The sequence below is a fragment of the Pteronotus mesoamericanus genome, unplaced genomic scaffold (genome assembly GCF_021234165.1).
Source record: "Pteronotus mesoamericanus isolate MK-2021 breed Mesoamerican mustached bat unplaced genomic scaffold, CSHL_Meso_final contig_2, whole genome shotgun sequence".
Classification (NCBI taxonomy): Eukaryota; Metazoa; Chordata; class Mammalia; order Chiroptera; family Mormoopidae; genus Pteronotus; species Pteronotus mesoamericanus.
The window spans coordinates 8962368-8984902 of record NW_026555084.1 but is presented as its reverse complement, the minus strand read 5'-3'; the positions used below and the strand labels follow the sequence as shown (position 1 = coordinate 8984902).

At 38.3% G+C, this 22535-nt stretch overlaps 1 protein-coding gene across 4 annotated transcripts in view; it reads right to left on the bottom strand.

Moving 5' to 3' along the window:
* Window positions 1-8456, bottom strand: part of RNF145 (ring finger protein 145) — a 50861-nt gene extending 42405 nt beyond the window's left edge. The window contains exons 1-2 of one of the 4 annotated variants that reach the window (XM_054568107.1): window positions 8156-8456; window positions 2610-2812 (exon numbers count right to left, since the gene is read on the bottom strand). In XM_054568107.1, the coding sequence (XP_054424082.1) occupies window positions 2610-2793 (184 nt within the window). In that variant the 5' untranslated portion in view covers window positions 2794-2812; window positions 8156-8456. Of the gene's footprint in view, window positions 1-2609; window positions 2813-5229; window positions 5287-6655; window positions 6822-8155 lie in introns of those variants that run through there. The other 3 variants (XM_054568108.1, XM_054568110.1, XM_054568106.1) reach the window with 3 other exon arrangements.
* Window positions 8457-22535: the final 14079 nt, after the last annotated feature.

Sequence of the window (22535 nt, the reverse complement as noted above, 5' to 3'; positions counted from 1 at the left end):
AGGCCAACAATCCCATAGAAAAAGTGGACAAAGGACATTAACTGACAACTCACCCAAGAGGAGATACACATTTTTCTTAAATGTGAATAAATTAACTCTCACTCATAAGAGAAATACAAATTAAAACTACATTTTAAAAAAAACACCTGTTTTCCACCTACTGAAATAGCTAAATATAGCACTGTTTTGAAAAGAAGGTAAGACTGCAAGCGTTCTCAACCACTGTTTGTGGAGATACCAAACAGTCAAACTCTAAAGGGCGGTATCACTCAATGTTACAAATGTATATACTCTGTAATCCAGCAATTTCACTTTAGAAATTCAGAAATTTATCCCAAGGCTATATTTGCACCGGATGAAATTATGGCTATACCAAATTATTTAGTACAATACTTAATAAAATAGAACACAGGAGCTATCTGAAATGTCCACTAATGGACTGATTAGCTCAATAAACTATGGTATAACCATCTAAGAACACTATGCCACTATATACAGCATTGGGGAGAGTGAGGCCTCAACAATTTGGCAGAATAGAATAGAAAACTTTATTTCATAAGTATCTAAAAGCAGTAGGTATGGCTCTATGATATATCATTAAGTTAAAATAAACAAAAGATTCAAGATAGTATCATGTTACCTGTACAAAAAAGGGAAATACATACATTTAAACTTACATATTTACACTTATATATCAACATATCTTTATGCTTATTTACATATCTATAATAATGTCTCTAGAATTATACACAAGGAAATAAAAATAGCTGCATTTTGGGGGCTCAGAGTGGGAACTTAATGCATGAGGAACAGATACAGAAGATACTTTTCACTGTATCCTTTGTATGCTTGATTTCTGAACATAAATAATTACCAATTTAAAAAATAAGAATTTTTTAAATGTGTTTAAGGATGAAATTCTGTAGTCAAGAACATTATATAAACACTTTTGACAGAGAGGTTTTTCCAACCAAAAAAACTATTCAAGCTGAAATTATCTACTCAGGTAATCACTAAGTTTATTCTACCATAGCATGTATTAATTCTAAGTGTATTTAAGGAGAGTGAGTTAAGTTCACAAAGTTATGATCCCTACATTTACTCTACCATCGCATGTATTAATACTAAGTGTATTTAAGGAGGCTGAGTTAAGTTCACAAAGTTATGTCAGCAAGCATGAATGGCAACTGTACTAGAACACGTTCAATTTTTAAATTAATGTTTCTGCTTTTAGGCAGCTCTTTCTATAATAGGTATCTCAATATATTCAGAAATAGTATATACGAGAAGCATACTTTTTAAACCACAGTATAAATTACTTTGCTGATTTAAGCTAAACGTCTAAGCCAAGTACTCAATTGTTCTTCTACAACAGACTGGAATTATTTTCCATAAATTGACTAACATACAAAGCCTTTAATAATGGGCTGAGAATTATAGTGTTTCACAGCATTAAAAACTTCTCATTTCACAGACTTTCTCAAGGTAGTGCCACCTGAGAGAGATGAGTTTATTGCACTCAGATGTTCTGCTTTCAGTACGTACTATCTTTTCTACTAGACCTTACCTCTTACAGCAAGGACGTACAATCTTAGTGCTGTAAGGGGTTCTCAGCACCAAGCTTTGGAACCCAAGAAGTCCTTCTATGTAGATAAATAAATCTCACAGAGAAAGGACAACCCTTCACAATTTTATAAAAGATACACTTCTTAATGGGCGATTCTAATAAAAATATTAATAAAGCCACTATAGTATATATTTCAAACCATGTCTTGAGTTATGCAATAGCAATGTTAAATAAAATATATTGTTGCTGTCATTACATGTAAACTCAAAAAATTAAGGATCGTGACTTTTATTGTGGATTAATTTTAATGTTCTTTCTTTCATTTCTTTCATTTCTTTCTTTCTCTCTTTCTCCCTCCCTTCCTCCCTCCACCCCCTTTCTTTTTTCTTTTTTAGAGCAAGAGGAAGGGAGGGAAATAGGGAGCAAAACATTGATCAGCTGCCTCTTGCACACCCCCAACCAGAGACCTGGTCCGCAACCCAAGCATGTGCCTTGACCAGGAATCAAACTGTGACCTTTTAGTTCGCAGGCCAGGGCTCAACCCTCTGAGCCTCAGCGGTCTGGACTCCTGCCTACATTTCTTGACTTCAATTTCTTTAACCTCTCTACATTACTTTTACCACTAACTGCAAATCATATCAATCATATTTCAAGGAGTATTTTTAAAGAAAATATTACAATGTCATTTCCCACATTTCATTTAACTGAAATGAATGCTTTATTTTCAACTGATGTGATTTTGGAACAATGAAAAATATTGCATTTTAAGAAGCTAACATTCTGAATTACTAACAAAACCCAAAACGATGTCGTTTTAGAACAAGCTCAGTGTCTGGAAAGGTATTTCTCTTTATTTATATTTTATCATATTAAAATTGAAAATGTTTCTTTCTTCCTTCTAATTTCATCCAGTAAAATAAATGCACACTGTCTGTTTTCCTCTATCCCCAATAATCCATATGCAATGGTAAAACTGTAACAAGATTCATAAACATTCATCATGGCTCACTAAAAGAGGAGAAAAGCTGATGTAAGTACGTACCTACATAATGCATATTAAGAGCCAAATACTTATACTGGAAAAGAGGGTTGTTACTGAGGCTACTTCTTTGGATCTGCTGGAAGAAGGAGCTGACATCCCATCTGTACAGGACATCCAACAGCATGATGCTTGGCACCCTCAGGGCCACATTTAACACCGCCTCCAGTTTCTCCTTTGCAGCCATGTTTTTCCTTGGAACAGACCTGAAATTCAGGAAACACAAGATATAAAAAACTAGTCACCTCCAACAGTTTTCAGATATCTTCTTATGAATCTAATGGGTTTTCACATTCTATATAAAAACTGTGTTACAATGTATAAAACTTCTTAGCCACATCTACTACTTCTGGATAGTTATAAAATAAGCTTTGTATTGTGTTTTCACATGGGCTCTCTCAGTCCTGCCTAATCTTAAGATTCTGATTATATGTTCAAGTCTCAAAACTTATCTCTGAAAAGCCCCCAACTCCAAACCTAGGCATTAAGCAACAGAATACCCTAAAAGAATACAGTAGCTTTTTATCCAATTAACTTGAAAGACTCACTGTCACAAAATTATCTGAGGTTTATGTAACTCTTTAAAAACAGGGCAAACATTAAGTATTTATTATATTTCAAAAAACCTAAGCTAGTCAATAAAAATGTGATAATTGCAGATGTAATTTGCAGCATCTCATTGTTTATCCTTCTACTTTTCACTTACAATCAAAACTGAAGTACTAAATTTACAATATAAAGAAAATCCAGAGAGCTGGTAACATGTAAATGTAAAGAAACCACTATTTGCAATATTGTTTCTTTCATGAATGTAAAGAAATTCATGTTTCTGAATCATGAAAATTAAACCCTTAGCCTGAAATTCCCATCAAGGTAGGAAAATAATTCAAATTCTTCCCATGATATACACAGACTTGCTGGCACATGAAAGAAGTCAGGCACTGTGAATCTGCAGCCTGTCTTTACTGAGCTGTTGATAAGTACTAGAATATAGAGATGCCTGAGCTGCAAATTAAGCCAAGGAATTGCAAGAAAGAGAATAGGGCAAACAAAAGTGGGTGAAGAACAATTTTAAGAGTAAAGATAATTCTGGATTGTTGGCTCTGACAATATCCTTTTAAGAATTTTGCTGAGAAAGCTAACCACATTTCTAGCTTTGGCAATAATTTCAGGCATTACAGGACAAATGAAAACATTTATTTCTAAAGAAAATTATAGTGACAGACTTCTATGCTATGGTTAAATATTTGTCAGTATTCCCATTTTACCCTCTAATTTTCATCGTTTGCTAGCTCAGATTGTTTTTTAAAAAAGGGGCAGTTCAACTTGGCACACCATTATTGTGTTTTTCAAGCACTGAAAAACAGATTAATTTCCCTGATTGTTGCTAACCATATTATTGTTCCTATTGCCCACCATGTTATATATATATATCTTTTCAATAACACAAAATTAACATTTTATAAATACTGTAATTCTAATTAATTTAAATGAACAAGACTGCTTTAGTAATTTTCCTACATAAGAAAAAAATATTGTGAGAGAATCAAAATCAAATAGCTGTGTCCTAAGGGAGGAAAATACATTGAAAAATAAAATTTCTAATCAACATTTATTGCAAATTACATCATTCCGGAACCTAATTTCTCAGAGCTCATATTTTAAGGGGTAGGGGGAAGCCTGGGAAGAAGTATAACAAAATGGTCACATTAACATTCTTCCAACAGTGGGGCTGTGGCAATTTGTATTCCCTTCTTTCTACCTTTTCCTGTTTGCCAAATGTTTTAGAATGCCCATGTGTTATCTGGGGAGGTACGGAGACGCACTTATGTGCTTGTGCCTTCTACATGACTTGAGGAAGTAAAAGCTTATTCTGGTGGTTAAACTGGTAACTCAATGTACTCTTGGGAGTTTAACTATTTTTCTGTACTCTAAAATCCAAAATAAGTTACTAATCCTTTTGTAATCAACAACAAAAAACAGGGAATATTACTGAGTTAATACTTGTGGTCCATATTTACTTCATCTGATTTGGAGCCTTCCTGTTTTTAATGTTTTGTTATTTTTAAATGTGTCTACTTTCATCATTCACTGTACCTCTTAAAGGAGGAAAGAAAGGAAAAAAACTTGTTTAAACAAGTAACCAATCCTGCATTAGAAATTACCTGAACTGCTGGGGGAAAAAATCTCCCTCATTCTTACAGAGAATCATCTCTAATACAAAAGAATGCCACTAACACAATGGTACATTTTCCTCTTAATTACCTCTATTCCTGTCTCACAAATACAACAACAAAATCTTGGACCCCTCAAGCTCTTGATACAGAAGAATATCTGAAACGGCAGATCCCTAAACTCCACATAGTAAAACTCAATTCTCAAGCGTCTCAATTAAGGACCTAAATTTAGAAGGACCTATAGAATGAAATATGTCCATGTAAGGACAAACCTATTGCTTACTAAATGTTTATTTTTTTATGTGAATATTTTAGCAAGCAACTGGCAAGCTGACCATGTACCTGGATGTGGAGGAAACAAGATTAATCCATGGAAAACCAAATCTAAAATATTACCCACAAAAGATGTAGAAGGAAACAAGAAAAAGATTTCCCTTAAAACTTACCAATGTTGAATCTTTATAAAGCAGGAATGCCACATGATAGGGTGGTGACCAGCACAAATAAATGCCACACACTACACTCTAGCACCACATACTAAACCAACACCTAAGCAAAATGTTGAAATATTTATCTTGTTTGCAGATACCTGAAATCACTCACATCTGCCAAATCACTGTATTACAAGTATGCAGTAAAAATGGAGCCTTCTCTCCTGGAGTAAAGAGATTATTATACCTCTATGATCTCTATTTTGTCTGGTTTTAGCCTAATTTATCTTCTTCCTTAGATTTATCGGATAGATCTAATGAGCATATCCTAAGTCAGAGTGAGCTCAAAATTCTCTTAAAATAAAAACAATACCAAATAATCCTCAAAAATAAGGAGAGCTAAAGGCAATTTAAAGGCTTGACACTCCTAAGGCCAAGCATATAAGCTACCTCCTGCCCAGTTCAGTTACATATATTTAGTTTTTAATGCAATATTTTAACATTTCCTCCTTGAACTATGAAAAATACTGGAAAAATAATACTCCAACACAATGCCTCAGCAAGTAACATAAACTAAATGTGGCTCAAATTTAAACATGCTTTAGGCAGTAAAACAGCTCTTCAACCAACCAACCAAAAAAGTCTCTGTCCAATAATGGCAAAAAAGGTCCAACAAATGCTTACCAAAAACAAAAAACAAAAAACAAAAAAAAAAACAGGACCACGGTGATTTCATTAAATGACTTTCTCAGGCTTGGAAGCAGTAATTGCTATGTACAAACACAGTAATGTCTGTACAAGTATAACGTTTCGTGGTTCACCATTCATATTTGTGGGTTAAGAAACACAGGAAGACTGATTCTACACTTTCCTGAAAACAGTGCACTGGTTCCAAATATGAAGAAAGCAAACAAGTTATCATGAACAATATAAAAAACATAAAATTTTAAAGTCATGGCTCATCTTAGTTTAAGAATTATGGTAAATAAATAGAAATGGAAAAGAATGTGATCTTTATTTGGATCTATAATGTGATCAAAAACTGAAAAGTATTTATGTCTCCTAAATTCCCTTTTAAAAAGACAAAGCAAAAATAAGAATGCCATATGACCAACTTAGTTATTCAGTACAATAGGTAATTTAAGGCTGAAAGTTTCTACATCTTTTTCCATCAAAAGAAGAAAAACAAACTATCATTCATCAATCTCCTTTGTCACATCCACTTAAAAAAAAATTCTACCCTCAGCTAAAACCAATCTTAAAACTGACAGATTGTCTAAATGTTTCTATTTTAGGATGGTAAGCTCTAAAAAAATGTAAAAGGATAAAGCTAGAGCCTAAAATCGTAAGTAAACTCAGCCAAAAACTGATACCCTGGAGGAGAACGCACCTCTTACATAAGCATTGGCACATGTTTTAAATATAGCTGGTCCTCCCCAACTCCCACTCATTGCTAGCTAACTTTGCATGTACCTGATTTCCAAATAAACTACTAGCAGTCCAGTAGTTTCTCGTCATCTCCAAAACGGCAAAGATACAGAGTCCACTCTGAAGAGAAGAGCCATCTTTCAACTTAAGAAGCAGTGGAAATAAAAACTGCTACATCTGCCATTCAGCGCTCAGCTTGGGGCACGACTGCAGCGCCGACAGCTCATCCTTTGGGCATGATTCAAGATTCAGAACTGCACACTCCGTATTTTAAAAAATAAAAAGACACAGTACTCTCCTTTCCTTTCACTCTAGTTTCCTGTTTACTGTAGACTGAGATGCAAAGCCACCCATTAATCTTTGATGCCTTCGCACTGCAAAGCCCCCTTCCTCCGCCGCCGTACCTCCTCCCCCGCCCCCACGCCTGCGGCTCACAGGCGCGTTTGAACTATAGTAACCCCAACTGAGCTAGCTGCAAAGCAGGCAGCAGCGCGGCAATAGCGGGGCCGCCGCCGCCGCCGCCGCCGGGTAGGGGATTACGTTCACAAAAACTCTGCCAGGAGAGGCCCGTGCCAGGGAGCTCTCCTGTCTTGCCAAGGGTGCCGGCTCCGCCGCGCCCCACACCTGAAAGCTTCCAAAGAAAGAGGCTGGCGAAGTTATCCCCGAACAGGCAGGGTCTCATTTCTTAAGGCAAGGCATGGGTCTGGGGATCCGTGGGAGGGGAAAGCAGAACTGCAGGGGGATGTAAAGGAATGGCAGGCGAGAGAGGAAGCGACAGGGACAAAAAGGAAGGGATGAGATCTCTTCTGTAAAAGAAAAGGACAAATGGGATGCAGAGCAAATGGGTCCCCATTCGAAGAATGGCTTGGCAGGCCTTTCTGCAACCCCCAAAAACCTCAAGCCGCAAGAAAGGGGGAGACTGAGTTTGGGGGCTGAGTATACCAAAGAAGGGTAAGGCGAGAGGAAAGAGGGAGGGAAGCTTGGGAGCAAAGTGGACAAAGACGCAAAAGAGGGAAAGTTGGAAGTAGGAACAAGAGCAAAGGAACTGGAAAGGGGCAGCTTAGGAAGCGGCGTATAAAAGGGTTCGAAATGGGATGCTAGGGAGGCGACGGGGGAAAGCACAGCACGAGGGCAACTCAGGAATGCCGGGGGAGGTGAGGGATAGCTCCAGGAGGGTGGGGAGATGGGGAAGTAGGGGGCGGCCGCCCGGGCCCGAGAGCTGGAGGAGCGGGCTCCGGGAGGGGCGGCAGGGTCGGAGAGCGCCGATGAGGGGCCCTTAGGGCCGCGGGAGGGGCTGGCAGTTGGGAGGGCGGGGGCGCTACCGGTCAAGAGGGGACGTGGAAGCCGCTGAAGCTGGAAGGAGAGGGAAGTGAATGGGGGAAGGGGCGCAGGGAGAGACGAGGAAGGCGCGGCGACGGGATGGGGGAAGGGAGAAAGAGGGAGGGCGGATGCGAGCGGTGGACGGAGGGCGCTGGGATGGGAAGGGGCCAGCCGAGGCGTAAGGTTCGGTCACCTCGGGCTGCGGCCTCCCTGCCCGCGAGGCGGGGTGCCGCCGGCGGGCTGGCGGGCTCCGCAACTCCCCGGCTCTCTCGACAGCCCTCCCGTTCTTCTCGGGCTGCGGCGGCGGCGGGCACCAGCCGGGACGGCAGGGCTCACAGCGGCGGCTCCTCCGCGCCGGGCCTTGGTTGCTGAGTTTTGGGAGGCGGCGGCAGCGGCGGCGGCAACGGTCCGACCCGTGCGGTCACCATCGTCCGCGGCAGCATGCGCTCGCGGTCCGAGCCCCTCAGCAATCAGCGGCGGCCATGGCTCCAGTGCTCGCTCCTCCCGCCGCCCAGCACTATGCAGCGGCCGCAGCCCGGCTCCAGTGGTCTGCGCCTGCGCGCGGCGCGCCCCTCCCCCGCCTACCGCCCGCGCGCGCCCGCGCGCGCTCTCACTCACAATCGCAAGGGTCTGGTGGTTAAAGCGCTGCCGCCGGTACACGGGTGGGGGACACGCGCCTCCCGCCGCCCACACGGCTAGGTTCTGGGGGCTGTGGAAACGCATACCACGCCGACACCTGCCCGCGCACTGTGACACGCGCCATTCTGACACGTGCGCTGTCACACTGCCCAAACATCAAGAGCCTCGCGCGCTCACACCCACACTCACCTGCCGGGACCACGTGGGAGAATTGAAGGGGCTGATCCTCACCCATTGCAACCGCAGTAGCAATGATGCTAGAATGTTTTTTAACTCCCTCAGTGATTGGACTAGACTGTCAACCCCATGACTAGGGCAGAACAGGAGTTCAACAAACCTCTGTTTAATAAGTGAGTGGATGAATGAAGAAATGAATTGAAACTGTTAACTGAGCGTCCTTAATTGAAAAATTGCGACCCCTTAATTTTAAAAACTTGATCAAAGAATGTTAGTGTAGTATGAAATTAAATCGTATTTTGTTTGTCTTGTCTTTTGGTCGAAAGTTCAGAACAGATCAGAGTACACACACCCCCTTCCCAAGGTCAAAGTTCTGCCGAGTCTCTAGAACTGACCAACATTACTGTCCTAATTTAAATGTCAACACAACTTTTAGAGCAGGACCTGTGCCCCACTTCCCCACAATACAAACCTTGAAACACGTTGTGTGAGCACAGAACGGATCAAAGATGTCGCTAATCTTCCTGGCCTTGGCAGGACTGTTAACCCTGTTTTTCTACTGCACTGCCTCACCAAGACCTTCGACAAATCCCCGCACCCCCGCCCACCACCCTCCAAAAAAACAAAAAAAAAAACCCACTCTACACTGTTCCCTGCATTTTCTTTGGTTAGTTCCTGGAGAGCCGGTTGCTACTAGCGACCAGTATAGCCTTTGATGTTGTCAGTGCCTATTACATAGAAGATACACGCCCGGAGGTAAAATGTTGCAACTATACTGGATCATCCTGAAATTTGGAAGCCTTAATTTCTGCATGTTACACGAGAAATTAATGTACTTCAATCTAAATTCCTATGTTGGGGGCCTTGGAAATTCAAGTCTCTGACCTCTGCACTTTGAATGATACCTCCCCCCCCACCCAATTCTGAGCAACCTTTGCACCTTGCTAAACGTGTAAAGGTTCTGCATTTAAAAAATGTAATTACTGGAGATATCAGTCAATCAAATTCAGAATAACTTCCATTAGTATGCTTTCTATGGAAATCAAGTTTTTAAAATTTCTGGGACTTGTATTCATAACCATGGGCACCTTGCATCCTGGTGCCTTAGAGTACTTTAGAATAATCATTAAGCTTGCTACATTCCAGGGGGGGGGCATTTTATGAGTCTCTTAATATAGCCTAGTAAGAAATTACAGAGACCACATGACTAATGACTGGAATAGGAAACTGCCCAAGATAGCAAGGACTCATCCCTTGGTTTCCTCCCAGTTTTAACAACTTTATTTCTGACTCATTCAAGAAAACAAAAAGCCACAAACATACAAAAAAGTCAAAATCTACATAATGCTAAATTATAATTGTTTTTATGTATACTTCTAGTGTGAATTGCAAAATCTGGAAAACATTACCTTAATTTTGTTACCCAATTGGTGTGTTTTGTTTAAATGAAGGAAGGGCCTACCTTAACTCTCATCTTTCCTTTTTTAAAGAGGAAAAAAAATGGCTTCAAAGCCCTGCAACCCTTACTGTAAGGACTCTGGGCTTCTAAAAGGAAAAAAACCACATGTCTTTTTTCACCTTTTGAATTTCATAGCAGCTGCCTGTAAATGCTGAAGTTCAAAACAAGTAAAGAAAATTACTCTGGTAATAAAAGGGTTTACTGCTATTACATTGCTGCAGATCCAGTTTTGGGAAAGCTGCACATTGCCAGGAGCAGGTAACCAAATCAAACAAAAAAGAAGAAACAGACATGAGGTACTAGAGAGGACTGTTCAAAAGAAAGAGAGCAATCGCAGTGTAAAGTACTTTCTAGAGGCACCCAAACCAGGAAAGGTCAGGAGCAAAATTTATGGTAAGTACCTGGAACCAAGTTTAAGGAAATACCCAAATGTCACAGATTGGTCATAAACGGAATTAGCTTCGGGTGCTAGAAAGGAGTGGCATGTTTATAACTATAGAATGGCAAACCATTCAGGATTCTAAAGGTTATCTTCCTGTTCACTAAATGTATTCAACATTGAGGAGGAAGTCAGCACAAAGTTTGGAAGATACGTATTAGCTCTTGATATTCCAAAAAGCTATTTTATGAATTCCTTATAAAACTGACTATTGCTAATAATCACACAGAAATCGTCCGTTGTTGCAAATCTTCAGATAACTGGTGGACAGTTACTACCTTCTAGATCCAGAAATAAGATCTCATGTAACAGATTTCATGAAATGGGGCCAAAACCCAAAGATCTTGGCTAGCAAACATTGGAAATACAGGGAATGGAGAAGGCATATTCCTTTATTCATGCATTTTATTAGTTCCTAATATTTTCTGGGCACATTGAGGTTTTCTCTATCCAACTCAAAAATAGTAAATTTTCTTGAATAGAAAAGTCTAAATGATATGTAAAATCTCATTTAATCTAGCAACCCCCAAGGTTTGATTTTGAAAGGCAGTTCTAAGAGGAAAACTACAGTCATGAGTGGCTTACGACAGGATACATTCTGAAAAACGCATTGTTAGGCAATTTGGTTGTATGAACCTCGTGGAGTGCATACACATAAATGTAGATGATATGGCCTACTACACTACTACATGGTATATAGCCTATTGCTCCTAGGTTACAAGCCTGTACAGCATGTTACTGTACTGAATGCTGTAGACAAGTGTAGTAATACATTTTGCTGTGACATTACAAGGGCAGTGATATATGCAGTTTGTCATTAACCAAAATGTCCTTATGTGTTGTGTGACCAGTTTTCTTAGTCAACATGAGTAAACGGAGATTCACTCTTTTTGAGATATAATCCACATACCACACAATAAATCTATTTTAAAATGCACAATTCAGTAGTTTTTAGTATATTTACAGAGTTGTGCAACCATCATCACAACCAATTTTAGAACATTTCTGGAAAATTAGAAAAGCAATAGAACTTATATTGGTTCAATAGTTAAATAAATGTATCTTCTTCTACCATTTCTGGGTCTAATTTATATCTGAGTCTATAGGAGAGGCAAAAAAAAAAAAAAAACAACATAGAAACAAACCAGGTTTTGCATGGTTTGGATATTTCAGATTTTTTCCAAAACATTTTTTATTTACCCAAATTTTCATTTGGAAGTGTTTCAAATATGCAGAGGAAGTTAAAAAATATTGCAATCATCACGCGTATACTAAACACCTAGATTCAAAGATTGTTAAAGTTTTGAATATCTGCTTGATCTGTGTGTGATTTGTTAAGCTATTTCAGAGTAAGTTACAGACAACACATGGCAGCCCTAAATACTCTAGCCTTCCTTTTCTAAAAATAAGAGCTTTCTCCAATATTACCAATACCATCACCACACCTCAGAAAATGAATTATAATTCGCTAAACCTTTTACTGTCCAACCAATATTCAAATTTTCACCATTCTCCCTAAATGATCTTTTACAGATAACATTTCTCTAACCAAGGTCCAATCAAGTTTCACTCATTGCCTTAGTTGTTACATCTTAAAAGCCAACTTTGTTTTTAATTAACCTGAGTGTTTGTTTTTCAATCTCTCACATCAAGCAGGGAGGAAAAAATATATGTTGTTGTTGTTTTCAAATTTAAGATCAGCTGGTGGACCTCCATCCTACCCAGCCATTTTCTTTGTCTTGATTCTGATTAAGCCTGAAATGAGCAGTAATACAACATTATGTGTTGCTTTTCAAGCATGATATTCAATGAAATAGAATGGATATTGTCATAGACATTTGTTAGGTGCCTCCCCAATACCACCTTGGTTCTAGCTGTGTAGTCTATTGGTCATTGATCGTGCATGGATTGAGTTTATTCTCTCTCCCCTAGTGATTAGTCCAGGAAAAAAATGCTGACCCAAGTCAAGCCTTAACAATCAGGGCAAGATTCAACACCAGGGTTTTCAGCTGAACTATGAGAGAGAGCAAACTTTCTCTTTTCTGCTAGATCTAAAAAAGGAATCCTATAATTTCAGGGACTACAAGCAGCCATCTTGCATCCAAAAGGGTAGACCCAACTTAAAAATATGCCAAAACATGTAAAAGAACCCAAGACATAAAAAGAAACTAGGACTCAGTCACAGTGTATGAGCCCTAATCTAAGCCTGCGTATCTACCCCTATTCTGTAATTATATCAGCCAGTAAATTATTCTTTTGCTTAAGCCAGTTTGTGTTGTGTTTTCTATTATTGGCAATTCAAAGAGTCCCAAGGCATCAATCCTTTTAATTTGCTAGTCCGTGTAATATGTTGTTATGAAGATAAGGAAGTAACTAAAAAATGTTAAGTGCTTAAAAACACAATTGTATAACTTAATGAGTTGTTATTTAAAAATAAAAAAACAAACCTGTAACTACTATCCAGAAGCTTGCCAACCGCATTCTTTTTCCCAAATGTCTGTAAACTGACTTTAAGATAGTCACTTCCTTCTCAATATTTGACCACCTTGGTCCCTAAATATGTTATTTTAGTTTTGCCTGTTCTTGAATTGTGTATAAGTGGAATCATATAGTATGCATTCTTTAGTAACTAGCTTTTTCTGCTTAACATTGTGTTTGAGATTCAATTATGTTCTTGTGTGAAACTGCAGTTTCATTCATTTTCACTGCAGTATTACATCATATGAATACATTTACTTATTCATTCTGCTATTAATGAACATTTGGGTTAATGAATACCCAAATTCCAGTTTGGGGCTACTACAAACCATGCTGCCATCAGCATTTTGGAACTTCTCTCTTGGTGTTCATGTGCACACATTTCTCTTGAAGAGAACTGCTGCTCCATAGCATCTGTAGGTATTCAACTTGCTTAGATAATCCAACTGTCTTCCAAAGTGTCTGCACCAATGTACACCCCCAACAGCAATGGGTGAGAGTGGCTATTGCACTATGTGCTAGCCCACAATTGGTGTTGGCAGTCTTTTCCATTGTACCCATTCTAGTGGGTTTTTTTGTTTGTTTGTTTTTTTAACCTGCAGCCCATAATTGCTAAGGAGGTTGAGTACCTTTTCATGTCTACTGGGCTTTTGGACTTCCTCTTTTGTGAATTGCTCAAGTCTCTTCCCCAATTTTCTTCTAAATTGTCATTTGCTTTTTGTTTTGTAATCCTTTGTTTCTTCTGAATGCAAGTCCCTTGTCAATTATATATGCTGCAAAAATCTCTTATCCTGTAGCTTCCCCTTTCATTCTCTAAATAATTAACATAAATCCTTGATTTACATTTAATATTTTTATGCATAATGAATCTTTTAAGCCTGTTTCCTCTCTGCTTTACAGAGCCATTGTATCATAAATTGAGTGTGCATATCCGAGTAGATCTGTTTCTGAACTCACTATTCTGTTGCTCTGCTTCCTTTGTCTATCCTTGTGCCGATATCAAACTGTTTCAATTACTCTAGCTAAGAGGTCTCAATATATGATAGAGCAAATCCTCCCAACTCTTTGTCTTTGTTTCATTCTCTTCAAGAAGGTCTTGGCTCTTTGCATTTCCATATCAATTTTGGAATCAAATTCGGAATTTTAGCTTGTCAAGTTTCTCAAGATCTCACTGAGACTTAGTTTTCAACATAGAGGTCTTGCATCTCTTTTATTACATTAATTCCTAGATATTTTATGTTTTCAATGCTATTGCTAATGATTACTTAAATTTTTTGTTAATCTGAATATGTTAACAGTAAATCTCAAGAGTTCTTGTCCCCAAGAACTTCCAATCCCTTGGGGCTGGGGACAGACACATAAATGGTTTTAATATAAAGTGGGGTGGATTGGTTATGACAAAGGTGGCCCAAGGTTACCATGGAAATACAAATGGAAGGGATTAGCCCATTCTGTGGGGTCACCGGATGGAAGGAAGGTAAAAGCATCCTACGTGTTAAAAAATTGATAGGAGTTAGCTAGGTGAATAGTGAGGCAGAGAGGGAGAAAACATGCACGCATTTCACACACTCATTTTAGGGGATGTTAACATGGGACACCTCCCACCTCAGCATCAAGTGAGGTACCAGAATAGTAGATTCAGATGCCAGCATGGAGGTGAGAGAAACTCTCCTACAGGCCTAAGTTACAATGTCAACACACTAGCTCCAAGACTCCTGGACCCCTGTAGGCAGATGAGGTTATCAAATGGTGGAAAATGGGAGCAGAGAGAGGATTTGGGAAAGGTTTCCTCCAAGGGAGCTGGTGCCATCAGTTCCACAAAGAAGGCACTGTGGGGGGTGCTACCTGCTTCTGCTCTAGTCTGGTGGCTCTGAGATCTTTCAAGAAATAGAATGGGGCAATCCATTCTAATTCTCTGGGAGCTTCTGACACTCAGAGTGTGTGTGTATGTTGGGGTGGGAGGGCATGTTTCTTCTTTGTTCCTGGCACAGAGGTTCTAAAACCCTACGAATTTCCTGATAGGACTGACAAGCTCCTTTTTACCATAACTGAATTTATGCTAATAAGGTGAATCTTTGTCAGTAGATAGCTTTAGGGTGGAGGCCCATCACCATAATCTTTTGTAACTTCCTTGAAGCAACTTAACTATATTATGAATGTTTTCTTCTCCCTACTATACATATGATTTTTAAAAGCTACATGACATTCCACTATTTGAATATACCGTAATTTATGAACTTTATCTCCCACTGTAAAACATTTAGGTTGTTTCTATTATACAATTATAAACACTATTGTTGTCAATATCCCAATATGAACTTCTTTGTTCACTTGTGTATTTTCATAGGATTAATTACTAGGTGTGAAAATTCTGGTCAAAGGGTACATATATTGTATTAGTTTTCTAGGGCTGCTGAAACAAAGCAGCTGGCTTAAACAACTTATTGGCTCCCAGTTCTGGAGGTCCAAAGTCCAAGATCTAGCTGTTGGCAGTGTTGATGTCTTCTGGGGGCTGTGAGGGAGAATTCGTTCCGTTCTTCTCTCTGAGCTTCTGGTGGTTTGCTGGAAATCTTTGGCATTCCTTGGTGTCTGCTGTGTCACTCCTATGTCTTCATCTTCACATGGGATTCTCCCTGTGTTCCTGTGTGTGTCTAAATTACCCCTTTATATGAGGACGCCATATTGGAATAGGGGTCTACCCTACTCTAGTATGGCCTCGGCTATCATAACGCTATTTCCAAATAAGGTGACATTCTGACTACGAGGTGTTAGGACTCCCACATGTGAATTTTGGGGAATGCAATTCAACCTACAACATATCTGTATAAAAAACTTTTTTTTAATCCTCACCCATGGACTTGCTTATTGATTTTAGAGAGAGAGACATGGGAATATCAATGTGAGAGAGAAACATCAATTGGCTGCCTCCCACACACACCCCAACTGGTAATGGAACCCACAGTCCAGGCATGTGCCCTGACCCGGGATTAAACCTGCAACCTTTTGGTGCACAGGAGGATGCTACAACCAACTGAGCAACCCAGCCAGGGCTACCTCTAATACTTTTAATATATGTTTCCAAATTTTTAGAGTGCAAATTTGAGAGTTGTAAATGAGATAGCACTGATAGGACTTGGCATGACTGTAATGGGGAAGGGATTAGAAGAAAGGAGTAGAACTGGGTGATTTCTAAATATTGGTCATGGCAACTGAGTAAAATATAGGAGAATTATACTAGGAGAGGGAGTTTAGTTGGAGATGAGCTGAGTTTTAAGACAGACTGCATCTGAGGCATTATGGAACCAGCAAGTGGGAATGTCTTATCAGTAACTATATATGCTGGTCTGGAGTTTAGGAAAGACACACATTTATGAGTATCATCATTACTTAAGTGGAAGTTGAAAGTCATAGGAATAGATAAAATCACCCACTGAAGTCCCCGAGTAGTGAGATAAAAAGAGGACCGAGGACAGCATTCTAGAAACCTCAACATTAAAGGGATGCCTGGAGGGCAAGAAGTTCACAAACGTGATTGAGGAGAAATGCTTCAAGGATGAGGACATAATGTACTATTTGAAGGAAGCATAAGACTTCAAGGGAGATAAGGAAGGACTCCAAGCTCAGTGTACAGTGTGAACAAAGGGCTAGAGAATGTTAATGTGCGTGGCTCGGCCTGAAAATATCTGATAATCTGACATGGCTGGAGTTCAAGTGGACAGGGAGTGGTGGAAACGAGGAAGAGTAGGTAAATTAGGGCCGGATGTGGGAGGAGTCTTGCAGCTTGTTGGCCTGTTAGTGCTCAGATCCATACCCTGTCTTTTGCTCTGTATCACAGAGTGCTGACCCAGTACCCACATTTCTCAAGTCACCTTGCCCACTGGCTTCTGGTTAGATTTGGCCAATAGGGGCGTAGACAGTAGACTGGAGGGCAAGAGGAAGGAGAAGGTAGAGTATTTCTCCCCTTCTTTCTCTGCTTTGGGCAGTATTTGTGACAGAGGCCATGTCTCCTCCACAGTCTAGCTCTTGCTGGTAGCTCTGGCTGCACAGTCCATCCAGTAGTGCTGGAAGCTTCCTCTTTTAAGTTCCAGATCCTGCCATACACCCTGGTTCCTGGGCTCCAATGACACTATATCCCTAGAGATAATAGTGGCTCCCTGAAGTTGTTGATCTCTGAGATGCCCTACCTTCTCATGCTTAGCTCTGCCAACACTCTTTAACTAGCTATCCACATTAAATTCCTCCCGTTGTTACCAGTTGTTTTGCTGTTATGAATAATGCTACAATGATCTTGTTCATATATGTCTCCTGGTGCTTCTGTCCAAGAGTCTCTTTCTAGGGCATATATCATAGAGTAGACTTGCTAGATTGCCTACCTCCAGGCTTCATTTACACAACAGGAAACCAGGCTTCCTTTACACAACAGGAAACCATAGTCAAATTTCAACTTCATATGGATTAAATATGAAAGGTAAACTTAACAATTTTAAAAGAAAATATATAATATCTGCATGACCTAAGCTAGGGAAGACTTTCTCATACAAGATACCAAAAAAAGCAACCCATAAATAAAAAAAAAATAAAAACATTAAACATCATTAGAATTAAAAACTTCTGTTTAACAAAAGATATGATAAAGAGAATTTTTAAAAAGCATAACTGTGAGAAGATAGTCACAACATAATGCAATGCACAAAAGATCAGTGTTCAGAATGTATAAATAATTCCTAAATAAGCAAACAAGGAAAAGACAAACAACCATATAGAAAATAGGCAAAAAGACTATTCACAGAAGAGGAAATCCCAATGCCCAGAAAGAGAAAAAAACCTCAATCTCATCAGTAATTATAGGAGTGCAAATTAAAGATGTAACGAGAAACCAATTCAACTCAATAGACTGGCATAAATGTAAACATGAGACAGCACCACGTTTTGGCAAGAATGTAGAGTGACATAAACTCACATACTCCTGGTAGGGACATAATTTGGCACAACTTTGGGAAACAATATGGCATCACCCAGTAAAGTAAGCACATTATCATATACCAAGCAATTCTATTTCAAAGGTTAAATAAAAAAAAAAAGTCTGTATATATGTATAGCTAGAGACACCTATAAGAAATCTCCAGTGCATCATGGCCCATAACGGTTACTAAGAGGCAAAAACATTGGTAAGATTCAAATTTCTATTGACTAATTTGATTTTACTAATGGGGAAAAAAAATAATGATCTATCCATGTCATAGATTTTTAGAGAGCAGTGAAAATACACTACAAGCACACACATAAAATGAGTGACTCTCAAAACAGAGGGAACATAATCATGGAAGGACATATATAATATGGACCTGACTTAGTCTGTAGGTTCACAAAAGCCTACCTGAGGAAAGGACACTTAAGCTGATAGCTGACAAATGAGAAGAAGTTAACTAGAACAATGCTTCTCAAACTGTAGAGCAGATCCTCAAGAGCTGTCAGATATAATGGTATTTGCAGTCATAGTCAGATTTTTAATTATTAAAAATATAATTTTATGCAAACAAAAATAAAGGATTGATTGGTCATTGGGCTTTCTGCCCTTATGCAGGAAAGACATCAATATTTTTACAAGCTTAGCCTCATTCAGATAGAATTTGTAGGCTTTAAATCCTCTTTACTCTAAACCAGGCTTGAAAACAAATGATCGTAAGTACAAAAACTGGTGGCCATTAATAAACCTGGAAATATCTGGCTCTATACTTGGAACTAAAAGAGAGACTTTGAAGAGAAGTCAAAACATTTGGATTAAGCTGGGATGATAGCTGACATTACAAGAAAGACTTGAGTTTTAGAAAATGCTTCATTACTACATATGGTGCCACACGGGAATTACACTTATTGTGGCAATCACTTCATATGGTATATAGTTGTATAATCACTATGTTGTACACCTGAAACACATGTGAAACCCATTTGATGATGTATTTCATCTATAATTGAAAAATAAAAAAAGAAAATGTATCAGATCATATCCAGTTTTAAGTAGCTGCAACCAAAAATGACTTAAAAATACATCAGCTAAATGGACAACTCAAGGTCTCAATAAAGGATGGTTTGGATGAAATTCTCTTTGGGAAAGCATAAGTCAGCTTTCACAAGAAGCTAAAGGATGGAAATAAAGAATGAGTGACCTTAATAAATAGAAAAAACTCAGAAGATGAGAGACTGGGTTGCTCTTTTTAGAGAAAAGAACATGGGATGGGACCTTGGAATTATTGTATATAACGACTGCACCAGACAATGGAGATTTCATAGACTATTAACAAATGGGCTTTTTGAATTGAGGTAAGAGTCTTATAATATAAAATTAACCATTTTAAAGTTTACAACTCACTTGTACTACATTCACAATGTATGCAACCATCCCCACTATCTCTTCCTTAGACATGCTGATATTGGCATGTGTCAGTGATCAGTAACAATAGTGAGGGAGCCAGCAGGATTAGCCAAGAATGAGCCAGTTCAGACAGAGGACAGAATCGGAAGTGGGAAGCAGTTGAGAAATGGAAGGATCACGGGGGCAGCTTATTAAAACAAAAGCCCCAGACAATATAAAGCAAGTAGGCAGCTAGTTAACTAATGTTTGAAGTTTCATTTCTCATGGTCATAAAAACATCACAGCCACCTCAGAAGAAATCTGGAAGTAGTAGTACTAGATGTCAGATTGGAAATAAAAATTAATATGTCTAAAAAGCAATGTTAGTGATATGTCTGACGTTAATCAGAGTCCTAAGGTTGCATTTCCCAGCCTTGTTGAAGAAGAAGAAAATGAATTAAACTGACATCAGAGGTAGAGCACCAAGCAACAAATTTCAGTTTTAAACAGACTGCTGCCAGTGATTTTCTCAAACCATGACCAAAATGCAGAAAATACAGTTTGCCCTTTTTTCTTTTGGGGGCAAAAGTTTTTAATCTGACATTCATCAGGTTGTGAAAATTAAATAAAATATCTATTGTGCTTACATGAATAAATGTAAATAAATGATCACTGTTAATTAGGAGTATTATCATAGGGAAGTAATGAAGAGAAAGAAGAATTATAGGTTAGATTCACTGTACCAAAAAGAGATTAATAGCTGCGACTCATGTCAAAACTGGAGTTATTAAATATAATCAAATTCAGAGGAAGCAATTCTAAGAAATTTTTTAATGGAAAGAGTCATGTTAATATAAAATATGAAATATTTCAATGTTTTAGAATGATGGACTTAATTTAGAGCTGTTTAATGCTTCTTATATATGCTAGTAAAAGTGATAGCATAAAATACATTTGCAGGTGGTAGAATTTAAAATTAATGTAAATCCAAAGAGCAGAGAATAGATTATATAGATAATAGATAAAGAAAATAAATGATTTGCTTACTGATGAAATGTGACTACCACTAAGGACTAGTGTGTACAAATGAATACTGAATTAACTAAATGTTAAGGAGAGAAAAAAGTAATATTGCGGCTTGTCAGGAAGAGAACGCCATTAACTATCAGTGTAAAAGACACTTCAGGAGAGGCTGTTTGACCTACAGGGAGGCCTTCTTCCCTGACAACTCTCCCTAGTAGACAGGGGCAGATTTAGGCAAAACCCGATGTCCTTGGAAGAGCTGGTTCATCCAGAGCTAGACGTGCGACCTACATTAGACCAATAGGATTTGATCCCAGAATTTTGGGATTTGGAGCTAAGTGACACAGACTGGCAGTCGAGGTCACATTAATAGCAGTGCTGTAGGAATAAAATACGTGGATTTATTGTTAAGGACCTTAAACTTGTCTTGGTTCCTGGTTCAACATTCAACTAGTCCTCATTGTCAGGTACCATGTTCTGCTACTACCTCCCTTCCTGCCACCGCCCACTTTCTGGGTCAAGTGAGCCTGATTAAGTTTCTGTTACTTAAAAGAAGAAATAATATTTCAATACAAATTACTTGAGGTAATATTTATATAGCATCAAGGAAAAATGTACCACTTTGATGTTAGCAGTGAAATTCTAAATACTAAATGTAAATTCTATAAGTTTATTTCGGTATGAATAATAAAGATCTAGAAATTCTAGGCAAGATATGTACTTGAGAGAAGTAATAATAGCCATCAATAAAAAGAACATGATTCTTCCATTTGGCTTTATGAACAGTGTACTATATGATCCTTATACTTCTAATTTTTCAAGCAGAAGGTTGATGGAAACTATGTCATAATCTAGCACAGGTCCACAGAATGTTGTTGGAGAACTACTGAGTTAAACCCTAGAGACTCTGAAATATAGAATTAAAAATATTTTGTTATTCAGTAAATTCATTTTTATTAAGAAGAACTGAGGTCGGGAAAATTGATTACCTCAAGGTCAGGAGGATAATTTTCAATAAGGCTGCTTCTAGAACCCTGTCTAATGGTCTATGGACATAAACACATTGCTAAAGAAATGCTTCCTGATGATGGGATGTACAGTGAATAAAGAAATGGTAGCCTATTCATTACAGATCGAGTATTGGTGATCAAAGCTTGCTTTGTCATGTTGTAAATGTTTAGATTATAAGAGTCTAGACATTTCATTAATATTTATGGAAGCTTGGGAGATATTAATTTATCCACTTATGAGTCACTGTGGATATAAACACAAATAAATAAAATTGCCCTCATAATGTGAAATACTGCAACATAACAACAATTCGATATTCTTGTTTAAGATTTCAAATTTATCAAATGTTGATTAGGCAGCATTATACTAAAATTTCATCTCAGAAATACTTCATTAGTCTAGAATTTGTGAGTAGGGACATTTGTGATTATGTCTCCCATGGCTGGGAAGATAGTATCTCCTCTGCACAGGATTTTGGAGACAAACAAGCTGTACAAGTTTAACAGATTAACACCGTGTATAGGAGGCTGCCTGCAGGGCCTGTTTTAGTTCTATACTGCAGGAAAATTTCTCCTCTTTTCTTGATATTTTCCCTATGAAATGAGCAGAATTAAATAAATCTGGATTTTCTGCCACCTGTAATTTTATTAACTTTGAAATTTTCATTCCATTTACTAAATTAAAAAAATCAATTTTCTATAATGAATACACATTATTTTTATAATTGGGAGAAATGAACTTTACTATTAGAGTAAGTAGAGTCAAGTCATGACTGTTTTCCTCCTGTTGGTAATTTTTAGACCCTATATTTAAATGAAGCATGCCAATTTCAGACTTAAAATTAAGTTCTAGAGATGTAGTATACAACTTTGTGCCTAAATTTAACAATACTATATTGTACACTTGAAATTTCTTTTAATAGATCTCACGTCAAGTGTTTTAATCTGATAAAAATATTAAGCCTATGTCATATTCATGTTTTGTTTTCAAAATAA